Consider the following 17123-nt stretch of genomic DNA (forward strand, 5'->3'; position numbering starts at 1 on the left):
AAAGGCCTAAAGAATGTATTTGATGAGGCGATATTGGCTGCCCTGGAGCCTCCGGAGCCGAAGAAGACTCGCAGGTGTGTGCTGCTATGAACGTCCCTCCACAGCCCCTTCTGCAAAGCTGGTGTTTGATGTCATACTAAAAGCAATGTTTAAATCAAACTAAAGATACAAATTTTAAAATTTGTTTTTGCAATAATGACAAATGCCCTGCACTCCCATCTCCCCCACACGATCCCTGTGTGAGATGAGAATGTTAGTGTTTATTCCCCAGTGTCCCCTCAATTCAGTTAAACTAGTTAATTTTGAGTAATTATGTAGTATCGGAAAACACTGATCAATACTAGTTTTTTATTTTGTTTACTTGTTTCTAATTTTTTTGTTTAAAATCCAGCCATGCTTGTGATGACTTTTTTCTGTAACAGACTAATTCTAGGCTGTTTTATTGAAGCCTTGTCCCTTATATCAGTCTGGCAAGACCTGGTTCTGGTTTCAAGAACTCCTAGGGCTGTTCTGCAGTCAGCCAGCAGCCTGTGTGTCAGCAGACTTTCGTACTACAGACAAATACAGGAAAGTAAGATGTCCCAAGCTGGTGCTTATCTAAGGAGGAGTGCAGAAAATGCACCTGCATCTCCTCTGAATTTGCCTTGTATCTCTCCTCCTGGCTTTCTACTGTGCAGGTCGTAAATTTCTACCCTGTCCTCTAAGTTATAAAGTCTTAGGAACAGAAGAATCCTTTTCTCTGGATGCACCATCAGACTTGAAATTAGCTTGCCAGTCTCTTCGTAAACTTTTTGTCACAAGATGAAGAAATAACAGCACGTTTTTAAATATGCCACACTAACTCAGTTGGCTTTTAACAAGTCCATCTTCTGCCAGTCCTTAATTATTTGAGAAATGCTTAAAATGACCAGCGTATACACCGCTGTTCAGACATTGAAAGGACCCAGTGTGCATTAAAACGAGTTTTGGAGCTGGTCTTGGTGGTGCATCTTGTGCTGGGTGGGCCAGCATCCTTCAAGGAGGGGTGGAAATACAGACCTGTGTCAGTAGGAAGGAACTGCAAGGAGGGCTCTTGGAGGGTTTTCTAGTGTTTAGTGTGGCACCATGTAGGGACCAGTTAAGGGAATCCCCTTTTTCTGCATTTTGTTTGTAAGCAACATTTAACCTGCAAGATGGGCTACAGTCCTATAAGGATTGTGTGCAGGATCTTTATGTAGACTGCAGTGTTATTAAGGATTTTACCAAAAAACACATTTTGGCTTGCATTTTTTTTCTTAGGGAATCTTCTCCACCTTCCCAAACTCCAATTTCTTGTCAACTCATTAGTATTGAACCATTGCTTTTTCATGTCTAAGTTCTTTGTATATGCATTCTTTTCAGATGTATTAAACATAAAATATCTTCACGAGCCTGCCTGAGGGTAGTTATTTCCTTTGTCTTTGAGCATGAGGGGCTTGTAAATACATGGCTTTTGTCCTTCGTGAGCCCCTCTCTGGTCCTTACAAGTTAGCCTGGGCTTTCCTTAATACCTAACGCTCTCAGTTCACACCTTCCTTCCTGTGTGCTGCTGGCCTCAGTTCTGTTAAGATGGATGGGATCTGTGGCAGACACTGCTGTCATACCCAAATCTGAAGGGTGGGTGGGGCACAGTGGTCCTTTAATAAGGGAGCACTTGTTGCGCTTGATTCCACATTGTAAAAGTAGGCTCTGGGGAGTTACTGGGCTCTTGCACCTCTTCTGTCTGGAAGGTGGTCTCTGAAGTTTCCTGTTGCTTGCCATTCATGGGCAGATAGCAAAAATCCAGAAAGGAGCAAACAATGTGATACTTACCTCCTATCTAAAAGTGCACAGACTTACTGCACCGTTTGGTATATTCTGCGAAGGAAGGAGGTCTCGCACTGTTAATGTATAACATGCATTAATTCCTAAAAACATACTCCGAAGAGCTTCATTAAAGGTAACTTGTATTTTAAGAAGCTGACTTTTGGGTACTGTAATCCAAAAGCTCAGCGTAAAACATGAGCATTTCACATTTTAGCAATTAGTGCTGCTGTTCAGCTTTGCAGCTTAGTTTTTAGTTGCTGTCTTCTGTGGGGAGACTTGGCTGTAGCTCTCTGGCTCGCAGCTGAAGGTACTGCTCTGTGTGCTCTGCTTACAGCAGGCCTGGATGGGCTCCTCCAGTTGCTAAACCGAATTAATGTCTAAAGTCGGCAGCCAGACCAGTGGCCAAAGGATTGCCTGCATGAAATCAGGCAGGAAATTCCCTCTGAAATGCAAGGAGAATCCTTTAGGACTTTTGCTTTCAAGTAGCAGGTTTACCCTGCCAAGCTTTTTTGGTCGTGGATACATCCTTCAATGATACATCCTTCAGCAGGAGTTGCCTATAGCTGATCTTCCTGCATGTATTTTCTGGCAGAGACCTGTGCCAGTCCTTTCCTCCAGGTCATTTTGGCTAACCAAACAGGCTGTGCTTGTCATTTGGGTGCCAAGTGGCTAAACTTGTCTCTGGGGGGAATCCTTAAGGCACTAGATGATGGGAAAAACCTCTCCAGAGAGCGCTGCTGCTTCCTTCCTCTCAGTGTTGCATTAGCTTTGTGGAGGTTTGGCTGATAGCTTATGTTTGTATATAGCTGTACCAGTCCTGAGAGAGGACAAGGTGCTAGAATTGGCTGAACAAGCTCAAACAGTTTAGCTTGGGGGCACTTTCACACCACGTCCTTTCTGTTCAGCTCAGCGGTGAGGTCCTTCCCAAGCCGGGGCTGGGAGGTGTGCTCTGTGTCGCTGGGTTTGGTAAAAGTGGTGGCGGTGGAGAAACCTCTCTTATCCCCTTTTGGGTTTGCCATTTTTGGCTAGAGGATTTGAAAGCAAAGGTCTTAGATGCAGTGGGGAAGACGTAGGCGCTTCCATTGATACTGGTGTGGCAAGCTAGTGCGTGGCCTGAGCTGCAATTGCCTCGTGTTACTGCTTTTATAGCAGAGTCCTTGCCTATCCCAAGCTGCACCCACAGCCCCGTGCTGTCAGCTTTCTTGCCTGGGAAGACTCGAGGTACCCGCAGTAGCTAACTACTAGTGCGAGTAGTACGTGGTCTGAGCTGGCTTTTGAACCAAGCGCTCCCTCTGTTAGCAGTGGCTCTTGTAAAGGGCCAAAAGTCTGATGGGAAGGCATCTGAGAATCGTATTAAAACTTCTCAAAGGACTGAAGGCTGTATGGAAACCCCAGAGCAGGTTCTTGTTTTAATGGCTCAGTTCCAGTGGCTGGGATGCCCAGCGCTCTCCTACTGAGACCTGTTGGTCAGCCATGGAGCTGTTCTGCTTCCTCCTGCACAAAAATACAGGTTAGTGAGTTCTGTTTTTTCAGCTAGGCTCCCATGTGAATCCTTGAGTTCCTAATGTTAAATCAGTTTGCTTAAAAGCAGGTTGTGAGTGGAGCTCTTGTGTCTGTTGGTTGCTTCAAGCAAGTGGCTTTTTGTATCCTGAGCAGCTGCTTGGTGTCTCTGGAGCAGTGACCGTCCCTGCCTCAGCTGCCTGCCCACACAGTCCTTTGCACGAGCTCTGTTTGGCTGTACTAGGAGATGATTACATTCACTAATTGCACGGAAAAACACCTTGCAGGATACTCTTCCTGCTGAACTAGTGGACTCTACTGCTTATTTTTGTGGTCAGGCTGGTGCCAAAACCACTGCAAGGCAGGAGGTAAGAGGAGAGCCAGAGTGGAGGCGTAGGGAGGAGGTGGGAGCGAACACACGGTCTGACCAGTTCGGCTGTATCATGTAAATGTGTGTGCCGTGGTGACAAATGGCATGAATCAGTTTGGTTTCCCACTGTGTTGTTGTCAGAGTTGAAATATGGAAGTTGAAGACTATCAACTAATAGGCAAGTACTTAGTATAAGTCCTGCCTTTCTTTTAAGGGACATGCTTGCATCAGAAATCCAAAACAAGAGGTTGGAATCCAGGGGTGATGACAGGGAGATGATTTTGGCACACCCTTGTGCTCTGTCCCTTTTGCTGATTCAGTTAATGTGTGGAAATTCCCTACCACGTATAAGCTGATTTACCTAGCCCTGCTGTTTCTGTAGCTCTTGGTGCAGGCATCGCCTCTGGGTGCTATAACTCAAACTGATGCTAAGATCGTGTCGCACTGATGGCTGTTTCTTCTCCTGCCAGCATCCCCGTGATGTGCCATCAGGAACATTACGGAACCATCAGGAACGTTACGGAAGTGAGGAGCCCTCTCTCTGTCCCTTGCCCGTTTCCCTGTGGGTCCACAGGAAGCTGTGCACGCTGTGGAAGCAGTGGTGCTGCTGAGCAGGGCAGGGAGAGGCTCGATGTGAAGCTGTTCACAGGACAGCACAGGAGGGGACACTTCCCTCCTGTCCTCCTGGCCCAGGGGCTACTATGTTTGCTCTGTCAAGTCCAGCGGTTTTAGGAAGCTGTTTCATAGTTAAGGGCACGTTTGCTGTGGGGTTTGCTGCTCTATTTGCAGCTGGGGTCCTGTTTTCTTAAGCCTCTGGGAGCTGGATAGGGAGACAGAGTTCTGCAGCTTTCCCAGGAAGGTGTTAATCTGTTCAGTCACTCTTTAATCCTGTCCTCCCTTTCCTTCCTAGTAATGTGCTCATTCTTGCTGTCAGTGGTGTGCCTTACACTTAAGCGCATTGTGCAAGGAAAGATGAGCACGCTTGATAAGACCCCTGAGGTGCAACTGCATCTTTACCAGCGCCTTTGGAGCATGTTTTATGGCATGGGTCAAATGGCAGTGCACCGCTTAGCAAACGCTACCTGTTGTCTGAAATGCTTTCCGAGCAGTGTGCTGCCTCATCTGACCTGGGATGGCTGTCTTCCTTGTTTGCACTCCGCTTGAATTGTGTCTGTCTGCAATTCCTTCCTTAGCAGGCTCCCGGGGGGAGATGTGATGAGGTGCAGCCACCTCTGCCAGTTAAGTCGGGTCAGTGTGCTTTCGAAGCCAGTCTCCAAGCTGTCCGTAAGCCATGCGTTCTAGTTCACATCCCAGAGCGCGCTAGCTGGAGTTGTATTAGGGTTACGCTGCAAACATGGCAGCCCCTGGGCTGGGAGGACAGGAGGGAAGTGTCCCCTCCTGTGCTGTCCTGCAAGCAGCCTCGCATCGAGCCTCTCCCTGCCCTTGTGCAGCTGCTCAGCATCACCACTGCTTCCTCGGTGTGCACAACTTCCTGGGGCCCCACGGGGAAATGGGCGAGAGCAAGCAAGCCCATGTCTCTAGCATGTTTGAACTGGATATTGTGCTCCAGCAGCTAACTGGGTTTGTGTCTGGGGGACCTGGCTAGAGCGAGTTTGAAGGCCACCCGAAAAACGCGCGGTTACTGCTGGGTATGGTTTCACTTGGCGAACGTGTTCCTGTTGTCTCTGCCATTTGCTGCTGTAGACGCAGCTAAAAACAGACTGATGGTTTTGGCACGTTCCCAAGAGACGGCAATGTCCTCTGCTACTTGGCCACCATCTAGGCCTTGCTTTGCAGCTGGTAGCAGCTGCCTCCTTTTCAAAACAGACTGAGTGGGACTGAGAGCGTTGTTGTCAGCACTGCCCCGACCCAGCCTTCCTGTCGCCTTAACTCATGCTCACTAGCTTCTCTTCCTGCATGGCTATTTTACCTGGGGTCCTTCTGGGGTCCTGTGCTGGGGAGGTGCACTGCTTTGTTTCCCCCTGCCACCTACATTTGTCTTCCTCCAAGAAACATTCCTTCCTGTTGCTCCTCTTCCTCCCCTGGTCCATCTGAAGCCTGCAAGTCACTGCTTGAGTGCCTGGGCACCTTCTTGTTAGGGACTTAACGTTTCATGGAGAGGATCAAGCACGTAAGAGGAAAGTACTGCTTCCGAAACTGTAAAAAAGAATCATAAATGGTTAGACTAAGAATAAATCTCTTTTGGCTGGCAAAAGGAGCAGGGCTTTTTTCCTGGTGGTGTATTTCTGCTGGCTTTGTTCCCTTAGTTCCCGTTGTGAGCTGTCCTTTTCGTGAGCTGAATCAGTTCCTGAAACCCCGCCTGGGGAGAAGCCTGATCACAGGAGCTCCAACCAACAACTCTGTGAACTCCTGCCCTAAATGACATGTCCAGGATTGTGCAAGAAACTGGTAACAGGGCACAGGCTCAAGCTCAACAGCCAGGTTATCTTAGCGAGAGATCCTGCTGCCCTGCCATAAACACACCAGCGAGCCCAGGACCTCCTCCCTTTTCTTCCTTGGCAAGCTGATGCTAACAGGCCAGCTCCTGCTCGCTGTAGTGAGGTGAAATCAAGAAGAACATTTGGCATCTGCCCGGACCTGGATAAATAGCCTGGTGTGGGGGGAAGCCCTTAGCCCAGACAGAGGACATCTGGATGGTTGCAGGTGAAATGAAACTCCCCATGCTGCAGCAGGACTTCTGTCTGATACTGGTAACTCTTGGGTATAGATTTGTGTGTTTTTAGGTCCGGCCTGATGCGGGTGCCCTCTGCCTGCTTCTCAGCTTTGTTGGAGGTTGCCAGTAACAAAGGCAGCGTGTTTGTCGGATCACCCCTTATCCAGTGGTCCCTGGAAGCTAGTGAAGTATTTTCCTTTCCCCAAGGTTTTCTTTGGCCTGGATTGTCAAGGTAAGCTTTGATAGGGAGCATCGCTGCTAAGGACCAAAAAGACCTAGAGGTCCCTAGAACTGCTTTGCAGCCAGGTAGGGGCCTTCCCTGAGCTGTTAACGCTCAGCTCACTGCACCTGAAGGCAGGCAGTGTGTGGTGGGCTGCGTTTAACCTAATGTGCCGTACCTGGGCAAGCAGCTTTGGGTGCTCAGAAACGAAGTATTTCTTGTGGGCAGCCCTTGAATGGTTCCGTTTCAAGCTGCCCTCTGGTGGTTTCAGACTGGATGGCTGAAATGAAAAATCAGCCCGTTTTACTGACGTCAGCCTCCCGCGAGGGCTGCTGCAGGATGTGGGACCAGCGCTCCCTGCACCCGGCGGGCTTCTGGAGGTGAGCAGTGCTCGCAGCGGCGTGGGACACTGGGGGCTTGACTCCAGCAGCCCTCGGGGCCTTTGGGACAGCCGGCAGGGCTGCCTGGGTCGTGTTGGCAGCTCGCAAAGCTGGATGAGAGCTGAATGAATCATCTGGAAGAGCCCCAGAGTTTGGTGCCCTGCGTCGGGGGTGACTGGCTGGGTGTTTCAGGGCGAGGTGTAGGGATACAGAAATGGGCAGGTGCAGGTCGGAGGCCTTAAAACACTTCCTCCTGGGCTCTGATAAGAGATGGGCTTGAGCTGTGTAGTGCAGATTTACTGTCATCTTTAATGATGCTCTTGCCAGCAGTATTTGTGCTGGGATAGGCTATATAAGCAGTGTAAATACCTGCTTCAATTTTACATCTCAAGTTCCTGACTTTAGGATTTATGCTTCTGTGAAAATACTTCCTCTTATTACTTTTGCGTTTCTAGCTTTTCCTTGGTTTTGAGAAAATGAAGATACTGCTACGGGTTGTGTTAGCACAGCATGGGGTTAACCACCTGCACGTGTGAGGTGTGCGTTCATCTGCTTGATCCTTCTGTGCATCCACGTGCGGCGTTTCTCAGGCTGGAGAAGCAGTTTTGTAAAAGAGCTGTAGCTGTAAACATGCAAGCAGAAAGCCTATAAGCCCCTAAGTGTACAGTGAGTGTACTGTCCCCATCTATACTTCTGCTGGTGGCTGGTCAGAGTTGGACTAACGTTGTGCAGGTTTGTTTAGCGTACTCCTGCCGGGCTGACCCCAGATATTCCCACCCATTGCCTGGTGGGGTGGTATTTCCCCAGCAGTAGTTAGAGGGGATGAGCTGTATAAAAACGTGGGACCTCTGGAGGCGCCCTGCGGATGTCCCAGCAGTGAAGGAATCCCAAATGTTGCTGCTGAAATAGCTGTTGAAACTGGTTGATCAAAACTGGCTCCTTTCCTGGGTAAGTGTTTCTGTATAGGTCCAGGACACCGAGATGCCAATGTTCAACCTATTGGAGGGTATCAGCAGCTCTTACTTTGGGGTGGTGATGCTCACCAAAGCACACATGGGGAAAGAGGGGAGAATAGAAGTTCTTTGCAGTCCTGTGCTGGCTGTGCCTGAGCAGTGTGGCTGCGGAGGAAGAGCCAGGGGGCTTCCCAAAACGCAGGTGCAGGAAGAGGCAGAAGGGCTGGTGGGCAGGTACAGTTGTGTGGTCACTGCCCTCGTCCCACGTCCTTTGGGAGGGGGGGGCGTGCAGCTCTGGAAACCTCCATCCTGCATGGTGGCAGTGTCTCACACCGGATGGCAGGGTGCAGGCAGATCATCTGCTTTGTCCTCTGGAGCCTCTGTTCCCTCCATTCGGTGTAACTCAGAGTAATTGCAGATTCCTAGCAGCTGAAGATCTGGCTCTGAAGCATAAGAAGAAAGCCATTTCTGTAACGCTGCCTTTCTCTGCATCAGGAGCAGGGCTCTGGGGTTAAGCCAGGCAGGGATCGCTTGCCGTAGGCATGGTTTTTACGGGGCTGGGGAGCACTGGAAGTGTTTTTGAGGGCAAAAAACATCTTCTGAGGATGGTAAAGCTAAACCGCCTCTGCTGTGATAGGCATTAGCAGGACTTTTGCAGGAACGCGGTTGCTGGAGGAGCTGGGACTGGTGGTAAAGCACGATTCATCTCCAGAGCCAAAGGTGACCTGAAGCGAGAGGTGCGTGCCGCGATGCCTCGGCACCTCTGCGGGGACTCGTTCAGGATGTGGCCCTTCAGGTGGTGTTCCTGTAAGAGAAACAGCCTCATCTTGTGGTGGCATGCAGACGTCCTGCCCGTTATTCAGGCTTACTGCAGCGTTTCCCTTCGATCACTGGAATTGTGGAGGCTCCCTCACAAGAGGGAGAGCTGGTTCGTGCCACTCTCCGAGGTGATCCCCCCGAATTTAGCTGAGGTAGCTCAGTGTGCTGCAGGGGCTTGTGTCTCTTCCTAAGGCTGGGGTAAAGCTGGTGTTGCTTAGCACAGCACTTGTCCTCCCGTGGGGCTGGCATCGTTGCTGATGCACTGGAGGCAGCAGGCTTTTTTGTTTGAGTTATAGAAAAAAGAGGGGAGAAGATTTAAAAAAAAAAAAAAAAAAAGGAAAGAAAAATAAGTCTCTTATAGCAAACCAGGGCCAACTGTCCCAAGAGGTGCTTATGAACCTGGCACTGACTGATTTTTAAAGCTCTGTTAAAATAAACCTTGTAATGTTTTGCACAATATATTTTTCTTCCCTCATCTGACAAATGCCGATCCCCCTGATTTGGTATGCGCTCAAATAACAAAGACGGTAATTTGTCACCTCCTTCACAGCGGGGGGACGCGTGGGGACAGTCGGCTGCAAGACGCAATCTGGAGTTTGTCACTGCTGCTCGGCCCAGGGGTCATCGGGGCCCCTGCCACCAACCTCACCGCAGCATCAGCCGCGATGCTGTCCCTGCCTCTGTGCTTATGGCAGCTTTTCCTGGGACCCGATCCAGTGCCTGGGACAGAGGCTCTCTGTTCTCCTCCTGTTTGTTGAACGCAGGGTGGCTGCGGCGCTGTCCCTGGGGCTGTGAGTGAGGCTGGAAGGGACCAGAGGCAGCGAGGTCTGAGGGAGGCGGTGCGAGCCTGGCCTCCGGGGTGAGCAGGGCCTGCCGGGGCTGGCGAGTGAGCGGAAGGGAGCAGGTTGGGGCCAGCCCGGTGTTCCCGAAGAGGCTGCCGCTGCTCCGATAAATCCCAGGCAATCCCCGCACTGTCACAAATCGTCCCTGGGAGGCTGGAGGAGGCATTTGGAGGTTCCTGCTACTTCCCCTCTGCCTTTCCTTCCCCATGTCTTAGTTCCCTCTTTGCCTTCCCCATATCCTCTGACCCTGTTCCTCTGCTCTTGTACCTAAAGGTTCCCCTTCCTTCCACCTGTCTTGTGTCCTCCGTAATTTCTGTCTGCCCCCACTCACTAGCTTTCTTATGTCCTCCCCCATGCCCTGGTTCTGCCCGTAGTCTTTTTGAGCTGCCTCTTAGGTCCTTGTTCCCTGGAGCAGGACCTGCAGGCGCCCTCCGTAGGGAGCGGTGCGGGGCGAGGGATGCCAGCAGCGATGCGGGCAGTGGGACACAGCTGGGCAGCAGATCCCCTGTGCTCAGGGTGCCCTGCAGATGCCTGGGGCGCCGTGGGATCTGCCAGCGGTTGTGCCTTACCAAGGCACCTGCCATGGTCACGAAGCTTTTGCTGCCCTGCCCTTCCCGTGGGGTGGTGTACGGACGGGTTGAAACCTTTTGGAGGCTGCGAATGTGCTGGTGGGGCTGGGCAGACCTCGCTGCAACCTCCCGAGCAGGTGGGGGAGAGCTGGGCTGGCTGCCTGCCCCAGGACACAGGCTTTTAAAGCACCCTCCGGGGGGGGGGGAGGGGGGGGTGAAACAGCACCAGCTCCTCAGAGCTTTCCGAATGGCTCAGAGTTGGTACTGTTTTTTTTCTTTTAAGGCTCTAACACTCTTCTAGAGCCTTTTCCAAGAGGTGAAGCAAAAGCGATTAGTGTTGTGTTTGCTCAACCTTAACTACAGCTGAACAAACTTTGTTTTTCTTCCTTCGGAATTATTACTTGGGTAAAAATTAGAACAGTTTACTTGTTAGTGCCATTACATAGTAGAGTGTGTTTTTCTTTCTTCCCTTTTTATGTCCCCTTTTCTTTACGATCCTAAAGACATTCGAGTGGGCTCTGGGGCTGCAGCCTTCATTAGGTATACACAGCCCGAATGATCTTTAATTGAGCCAGCAGCCAAGCTGGCTGGGAACATCCTGGAAATGTGAAGCTCCTTTCCCTTGAAATGGCTGATTTAAAAAAAAAAAAAAAAGAAAAGAAAAAGAAAATATTCCCAAAAATCGTATGCGGTCCCTTCTGCAAACAGACAAAGCAGATGCCATGCAGGTGGCATCCTTGCTTTCCTGAGATGTGTCCGCCTCAACTGTCCTGCGCTGGATTTGCAGGCTCCCAGCACGTAGGTACAGCCCCTGCCCTGATGGAGGTTGCCTTGCCCCACGATGTTATCTCAGGAGCTGGAATTGCAGCAGCAGGATGCTCTGCAGGGTCTGGGTCTGACCCCCTTGCCTCGCTTCATTGCAGAGCATCAGTGGGATGAGCAGTGACCAAGCTGGCCTGCCTTTGCTAAATCACAGAGACTTGGTGCCAATCCTGTGTCCGCTGGGGCTTTGTACCCCAGGGCAGCGCCTCTGTGCAGGCTTTCCCAAGCCCGCTAGATGGCAAACATGTAAAAGGTTTGCTCCCTGGTCCTGGCTGCAGTCAGGCCCGCTTCACAGTGCCAAGAAGCGGGCTGGAGGTTTTTTTTTTTTTTTTTTTTTTTTTTGCCGGGGGCCGTCTGTGCACCAGCAGCCACCGGCTGTAGGTCTAGCGCAATCATTTACATTTCCAACTCCTTTGTATAACATCGATACTGGGGAGTGTACAAACTGCTGAGCTGTTTACAACTACGCCGGGGCTCCGCCATCAACAGAGAGCGCCTGAATTAGCAGTGTCCAGCTGGGCGCCCGCTGCTGCCGGGCTCAGGGAGCAGCCTCGGCTCTGTTGCTTTTGGCTTCCTCCCATTGAACCTGGCCCTGGTTTAGAGAGGATCAGGAGGAAGAGGAGAGAAGTGAGGGGGGTTGAGCAGGAGTTTGCTTGCCCCGATGTGCTGTGCTGAGCCACCTGGGTCTCCCTGCATTTCCCCAGCTGCTGGAAGGGCTCATCTGCCTGCTTCCCTAGTGCCTGCTTGCCCCGGGGCTGTGTCCCCGTGGGGTAGTTCCTGCACTGGGGACAGGAGGGCAGGCAGAAGGTGCTGAGTCCCTCTCAGGTGCCCCTTATTCCTGCTGTGATGCTGCCCATGCACCTCCCCACCTCCTTCCTTGCAGCAAGCCTCTGATGTGTTCAGTGCTGCTCTGCCCTTGTCTCTGCTTTGCTGCTTCCCCCGGTGAGCCTGCAGTGGTTCAGCCTCTTCGGTAAATGAAATTTTGGAGGTAGATGGGACAGACTTGTCCCAGCAAGGGCACTGCCACCAGACTGATCCCTCTTCCAGCTTTGGTTCCTGGACCTTTTCATGATCCTGCGCAAAGAGAAGATGCTGCTCAGGCCTGCGAGCTGGGACTTCTGAGGGTTCAGCAAAACAGCGGGAGCATCTTCCTTCTCCTGAGAGTGAGGAAGCTTGAATGTGCCAGGCTGATGTGTCCTGCGTGATGTGGAAGAGCCGCAACCAGCTCCAAATGACTGTTCCTGGGCAGCACTTGTCCAGGGAACCTGGGAATGTCGCTGCTTCTGCAGCACAGCATGAGACTTCTGCAAAATGCCAAAGTAATTTAAGATCTTGATGGATGCAGATGCTTAGGTGCCCAAAGAGCTGCCTCTGAAAATCCCTCTGGACTTGAATCTGTCTTGAAGAACTGCAGTATCTTCGAAAATGTGGCTTTAGTGTCTGGCTAGAGCTCAGCTGCTGTGCGTATAAAGCTGTATTGCTTTTAAAAACGGGACTCTGTTGCTCACGGGGGCTCATGGACTTGTGAGCTTTGATCCTGTGCCTTGATCAAGCCCATCCTGCTCCCAACCCCTGTCTGGAGGATGGTTTGCTCTGGGGCTGCCTGTCTGGTGCTGGCTGTGGTGCTGCAGAGAGTCCCAGCTCTGGCTGAGGCTAATGCTTGCCTCACCCTGCGGGGGGCAGTGGGGAAGGATCTGGACCACTGGATGTGTCCACAGCGCGGGGCAACAAATCCAGTGCTTGTGTGCCAGCACTGATGTGCTTGCTTTGAAGATTAGCCTGGCTGTGAATGCAGGAAAGCTTTGGAGTGGTGCTGTGGGGATCCGCTTTCTGCCCAGGTCCTTCCTCAGACCTCTGCAGCAGGGTACCTGCCCTGCTGCCTGAAGCAGGCTTGGGGTCTGCAGAAGAGCCCCTGGGCTTTGATTCCTGCTTTAATCTCACTCGTCTCAAGTGTCTCTTGGTCCATATTCTGCTCCCTTCTGATTTCATTCTGCTGTGGTTCTGGCATGGGTTAATGTGTCACGCTGTTGTTAACCAGCCCACCCAGACAATGAACCATCGCAGATCTCTGGCCCCTCTCCCGTCTCGTGACCAGTGGCAATTTGGGTGTGAGAACAACAGTTCTTGTCTAACAGACCTGGTGTCATGGAGCGCTGTCCATCTCTGTCCTGCGGAGAGTCAAGGTAAGGGCAGCCTTGAAATTGCTTTGAATGACCTCTTGCTGTGGCCGGAGGTGACAGTCACCACCGCCTGTCCCAGCTCTCTGCAGAAGGAGGCACGTGTGGAGGTGTATTGCAGATGTGGTAGTGCTCAGGGGTGGCCAGAGTCCTGCGGCACCCAGGCTTGTTGGAGGCTCAGGTAAGCCTGGCAGGGGTCAGAGTGCTACCCGAGAGCTGGGGACTTACCCCAGCCTTGCTCAGTGCAGGCATCTGAGTGAAGCCACGTTTCTGGCTCCTTCCTTGCTTGTCCCATGCCTTTAGGGAGGAGAATGAATTGGTGGAAGTCTGCACCACGTGTGGTGATGCACACCGGGTCAGACCTGGCCAGCCTGGAGCTTGTGGGGCCAGCTCTGCTTGTGGCTTTTGGAGGTTTGTTCCTCCAATAAGGAGCCCTGTCTTTTCCCTTTTCCATGAAAGCTTTGTGTGAGGCTTGGAAGGTAGGGTGCAGATCAGGTGGGCAGATGTCCTAGGGGTTCTCCTGCCTCCATGACACTTCTGAAATGAGCCAGCGCTGGTGTGGTGTCTGTACAGCGAGTCTCAGAGCAAGTTTCATACTTTATGGCTTCCTATTTTCTCCTCTTGCCCATTCTGCTGAAGATGAGACCCTGGGGATGTAGCAACAGCTGAACCCCAGCCACTGGATGTGCTGGAGAAGTGGAAAACACGTGGCTCCCCTTCCTGAGGAGACACTAAGCACTGGGTCCAGCCCTGTTCCCTGGGGTAAGTACTCAAGTACAGCCTGGTCCTGCCAGATGTGGCCCATTGAGGCCAAAACGTGTGTCCATCCACCTCATCTGCAAGCCTCTGCCCTTGCCTCCTCATGTCCTCTGACTTTGCAAATGCTTTCCGAGAAGAAGTAGGGCCTGAAAGCTGCAGGCATGGTGGCAAGTAGCCAAGGGCTGGGCACAGACAGAAGAGGGGCTGCTTTGTGCCCCAGGCCTTCCCAGCCCACTGGCAGCCCCCCAGGCTCTCCGTCTTCTGCAGCTTCACCAGCCCTTGGCTCCTTGGCATCGTTTGGCAGCACTGGAGCTCCTCAGTGTGCAGCATCGTTCGCTGCGAGTCCCTCTCCCTCCCCACCAGGCTCCCCCGTAGGGATGCCTGCCCAAGATCACAGAACAGCTTAAGGGTTTTATCAGATAGGAGGCTTAATAGCTTGACCCCAGGACCTCTTTATCACCTGCATGGTGCAGCAGCTGGGGGCTTTTGTAGAGACACATGGCTTGGTTTTGCAGCATTTGTGAGAGTGAGTCTGGAACCAGGCATTGCTCTGCCAAGGTCTCTGGCTGTGCGTCCCGACAGGGACCAGGCACAGCTCTGCTTGCAGAGGACTATGCATCCTGAGGCCGAAGGCTCATCTGTGCCCGTGGCACTTGGAGATGCCTGTCCCCTTGTCTGGACAGGCTGCGTGAGCCCAGTTTCTGCAGGGTAGGTGTGGATCCCCCTCTGCTATGCCAAGGGGCTGTTGGGGAAGTACGGGCAGGATGGGCAAGCAACCCTCTGCCTGCCTGAGAGCATTTGAAGGCAGACGTTTGTCCCTGGCCACACATGTGAGATGGGGATTTGGGCCTACTGCTAGGCTGATGCTTGGTGAAGCAACTCTCATCTCTCTTGTAGTGGGTGCCCCCAGCACAGTCCTGCCTATGTGCTGGCCTGGGTGCTGGGTGGGAGAGCTATGGCCCAAGCTATAGGAGCAGCGAGCAGCTGCTGCACCAGGGTTGCAGCCTTTCTGAGGCCAGGTAGGATGCCCAGCATACAGTGATCCCAGGTGAGACCTGATGCTCAGCACTGCTGTGACCCTGTGAGGTGCTGTCCTGCAGCTGCTCTTGGCTCCTCTCCTTGTGCACCGGCTCAGGTGGGTGCTGGGCTGCTGCCCTCTCACTGCGCAGGGCAGGCGGCCCCGACCTGCTCGGTGCGATGTGAGCTGGTAGCGTGCTCCCAGTGTCAGGGGGCTCCAGTCAGAGCTGGCCCCAAGCGGGCTGTGGTGCTAGGGGCAGGATTTGATGCCATCTCCACTCCAATCTTCAGCCATCAGTGAGTTTGTCTTCTCGACTCCCTGGGTCCCTTTATTGTCACAGGACATGTCCTGCGTTCTCTCCTAGGAGCCAGAGTACATCTTGCCCTGAAGGCAGTCTCCTGCCCTGCCATGGCCCTATATCTCTGGCACATGTGGGCAAGTGTTGTCTGTGAGCGGCCGTGCTGCAGGACGAGAGCCCCCTTTCCCTGATCCTGCTGTTTGCAGCAGCTGCTGAGGACAGATTTGCCATGAGGCATCTCAGGAGTACGTGGCTCTGGGCTGGGTTTAGATGCACCTCCGGGGCTGTCATACCTTGGTGCAGGGGGACACTATAAAACAGGGTCAGGGACGTCTAAACTGCGGTGGTGCCAGCGTGAGCTCCACAGGGCACAGAGGGGGCAGTCTCAACTCTGAACTTTTTGCACTGAAAAATCGCAACGCGCCTCAGAAGGAGCTGGCAGCCCCGCTTGTGCTGCAGCACCGCGAAGTTCAAACGGGAGCAGGAGCTCTTGGGCGAGTCCCAAAACCCTGCTGGGGCCTGTCACCAGACCCAGGAGCGTCCGTGACTCCAGGTAGGATTGAGTGAGCCTTGGTTCACCACGATGGTTCCCCAGCCTACAACCCAGCAGTGCCTAAGCCTGGCAGCAGGGACCAACGCTGAGGCAGGGGGGCCCGGCAGCGTTCCCCCCTGCTTGTTATTTCAGCTGCTGGAGCCTTGGCTGTGCCTGCGCGGGACGGACAAACACCCTGCAGGTGCTGTTTGCAAGTGCCTTCTCCCCTCCGCCCCAGCGGCACCCAAAGCACTGCTCCGTGGGGGCCACGATGAGGGGACTCCCTCGCTGCTGCCTCCTTCATGCCTGGCCTCGGGGACAGGCCCCGAATACTCAAGCCCTTGTTGCCTGCCTCCGCCGTGACCCGGACTGCTAACAGAGGCTGTCTTTCTGCTGGCTGCGGAGCCTGCGCGCGGCCTGGCCACCAAACTCCAGGCCTCCAGGGCTGCCTCTTAACCTGGAGAAGCGGCGGGTTATTTGTGTTGCTCTTGGCAGGGGTGCCCTGGCCCTCTGAAACACAGAGGTGAATGTGCGCGGAGGTGTGGGGCGCAGGCCAGCGCGCGCTGTTTGTGTTGGACCCGCCATGCGGGGAATTAGTTCAACTCTGCTGCTAATTGCTCCTGAAGTGCAGGGCTCTGTCGAATGGATGTGAACACGCGATGGGGACAGCAAGCACAGCTGGGGGGGAGGGGGGGGCTGGCCCCATTCTGCTCTGCTCTGAGACCTCGGCGCCTCCTGGCTGTGTCAGCTCCACGTAACCTGCAGGGAGCGGAGGCTTCTCAGCCATACCTCAGCTGCTCAGAAGCCCCGGGACTGATGTAATTTTCGTGGAGAAGGAGCAACACCCTCCCCCCCCCCCCCCCCCCCCCCCCCCTTCCTGCCCTATGCCATCTCTTTTGGGCTAGAGAGAGGGGGATTTGGCAGGGGAGAGGCAGGAAAGCAGTAACAGGATGCTAGCACCTGCCCTGCGTCCCCCTCCATGGGCATCTGTCTGTTGGGTCCATTAACCCAGTAGCCCACTGACCCCAGGATTTGCTGCTCCTCCTGCTGCAAGGCTTTCCCCACTGCCTGCCCCCAGTCCTCATGCTGAGCCCTGTTGGCTCTCCCTGCCCCATCCCAGGTTTGCTCTCACGCTGGCCTGTAAACCCCCGGAGCTCCGACTCGTGGTGCTAGGGGCTGGGAAGGATGAGCGGTGGGAGAGAAGGGTTTTGCCCTGCAGGAGGGTTTCTGCTCACCCATGCTGGACTGCCCTGCCCCTGTGCCTGCCACCTCATGGTACCCAGTCCTGCAAAGGCTTCGGGCCTGGGGTAGTGGTGTTAAAGGGTCTGATTCCCATCCTCCATGTGAGTCCAGCTGAGCATGGCCA

At 53.2% G+C, this 17123-nt stretch overlaps 2 protein-coding genes across 2 annotated transcripts in view; one reads left to right on the forward strand and one right to left on the reverse strand.

Moving 5' to 3' along the window:
* LOC310883018 (cell division control protein 42 homolog) overlaps positions 1–1408 on the forward strand; it is a 26224-nt gene extending 24816 nt beyond the window's left edge. Inside the window, exon 6 of the mRNA XM_083802638.1 lies at positions 1–1408. Within this exon, the coding sequence (XP_083658764.1) occupies positions 1–90 (90 nt within the window). The 3' untranslated portion in view covers positions 91–1408.
* The window catches only part of LOC310883017 (protein Wnt-4), a 44087-nt gene continuing 27083 nt past the window's right edge, over positions 120–17123 (reverse strand). Inside the window, exon 5 of the mRNA XM_083802637.1 lies at positions 120–17123. This exon is cut by the window's right edge and continues 12819 nt beyond it. The gene's annotated coding sequence lies outside the window, so the exon portion shown is untranslated.

This window comes from Anser anser, assembly GCF_964211835.1.
Source record: "Anser anser genome assembly, chromosome: 17".
Taxonomy (NCBI): Eukaryota; Metazoa; Chordata; class Aves; order Anseriformes; family Anatidae; genus Anser; species Anser anser.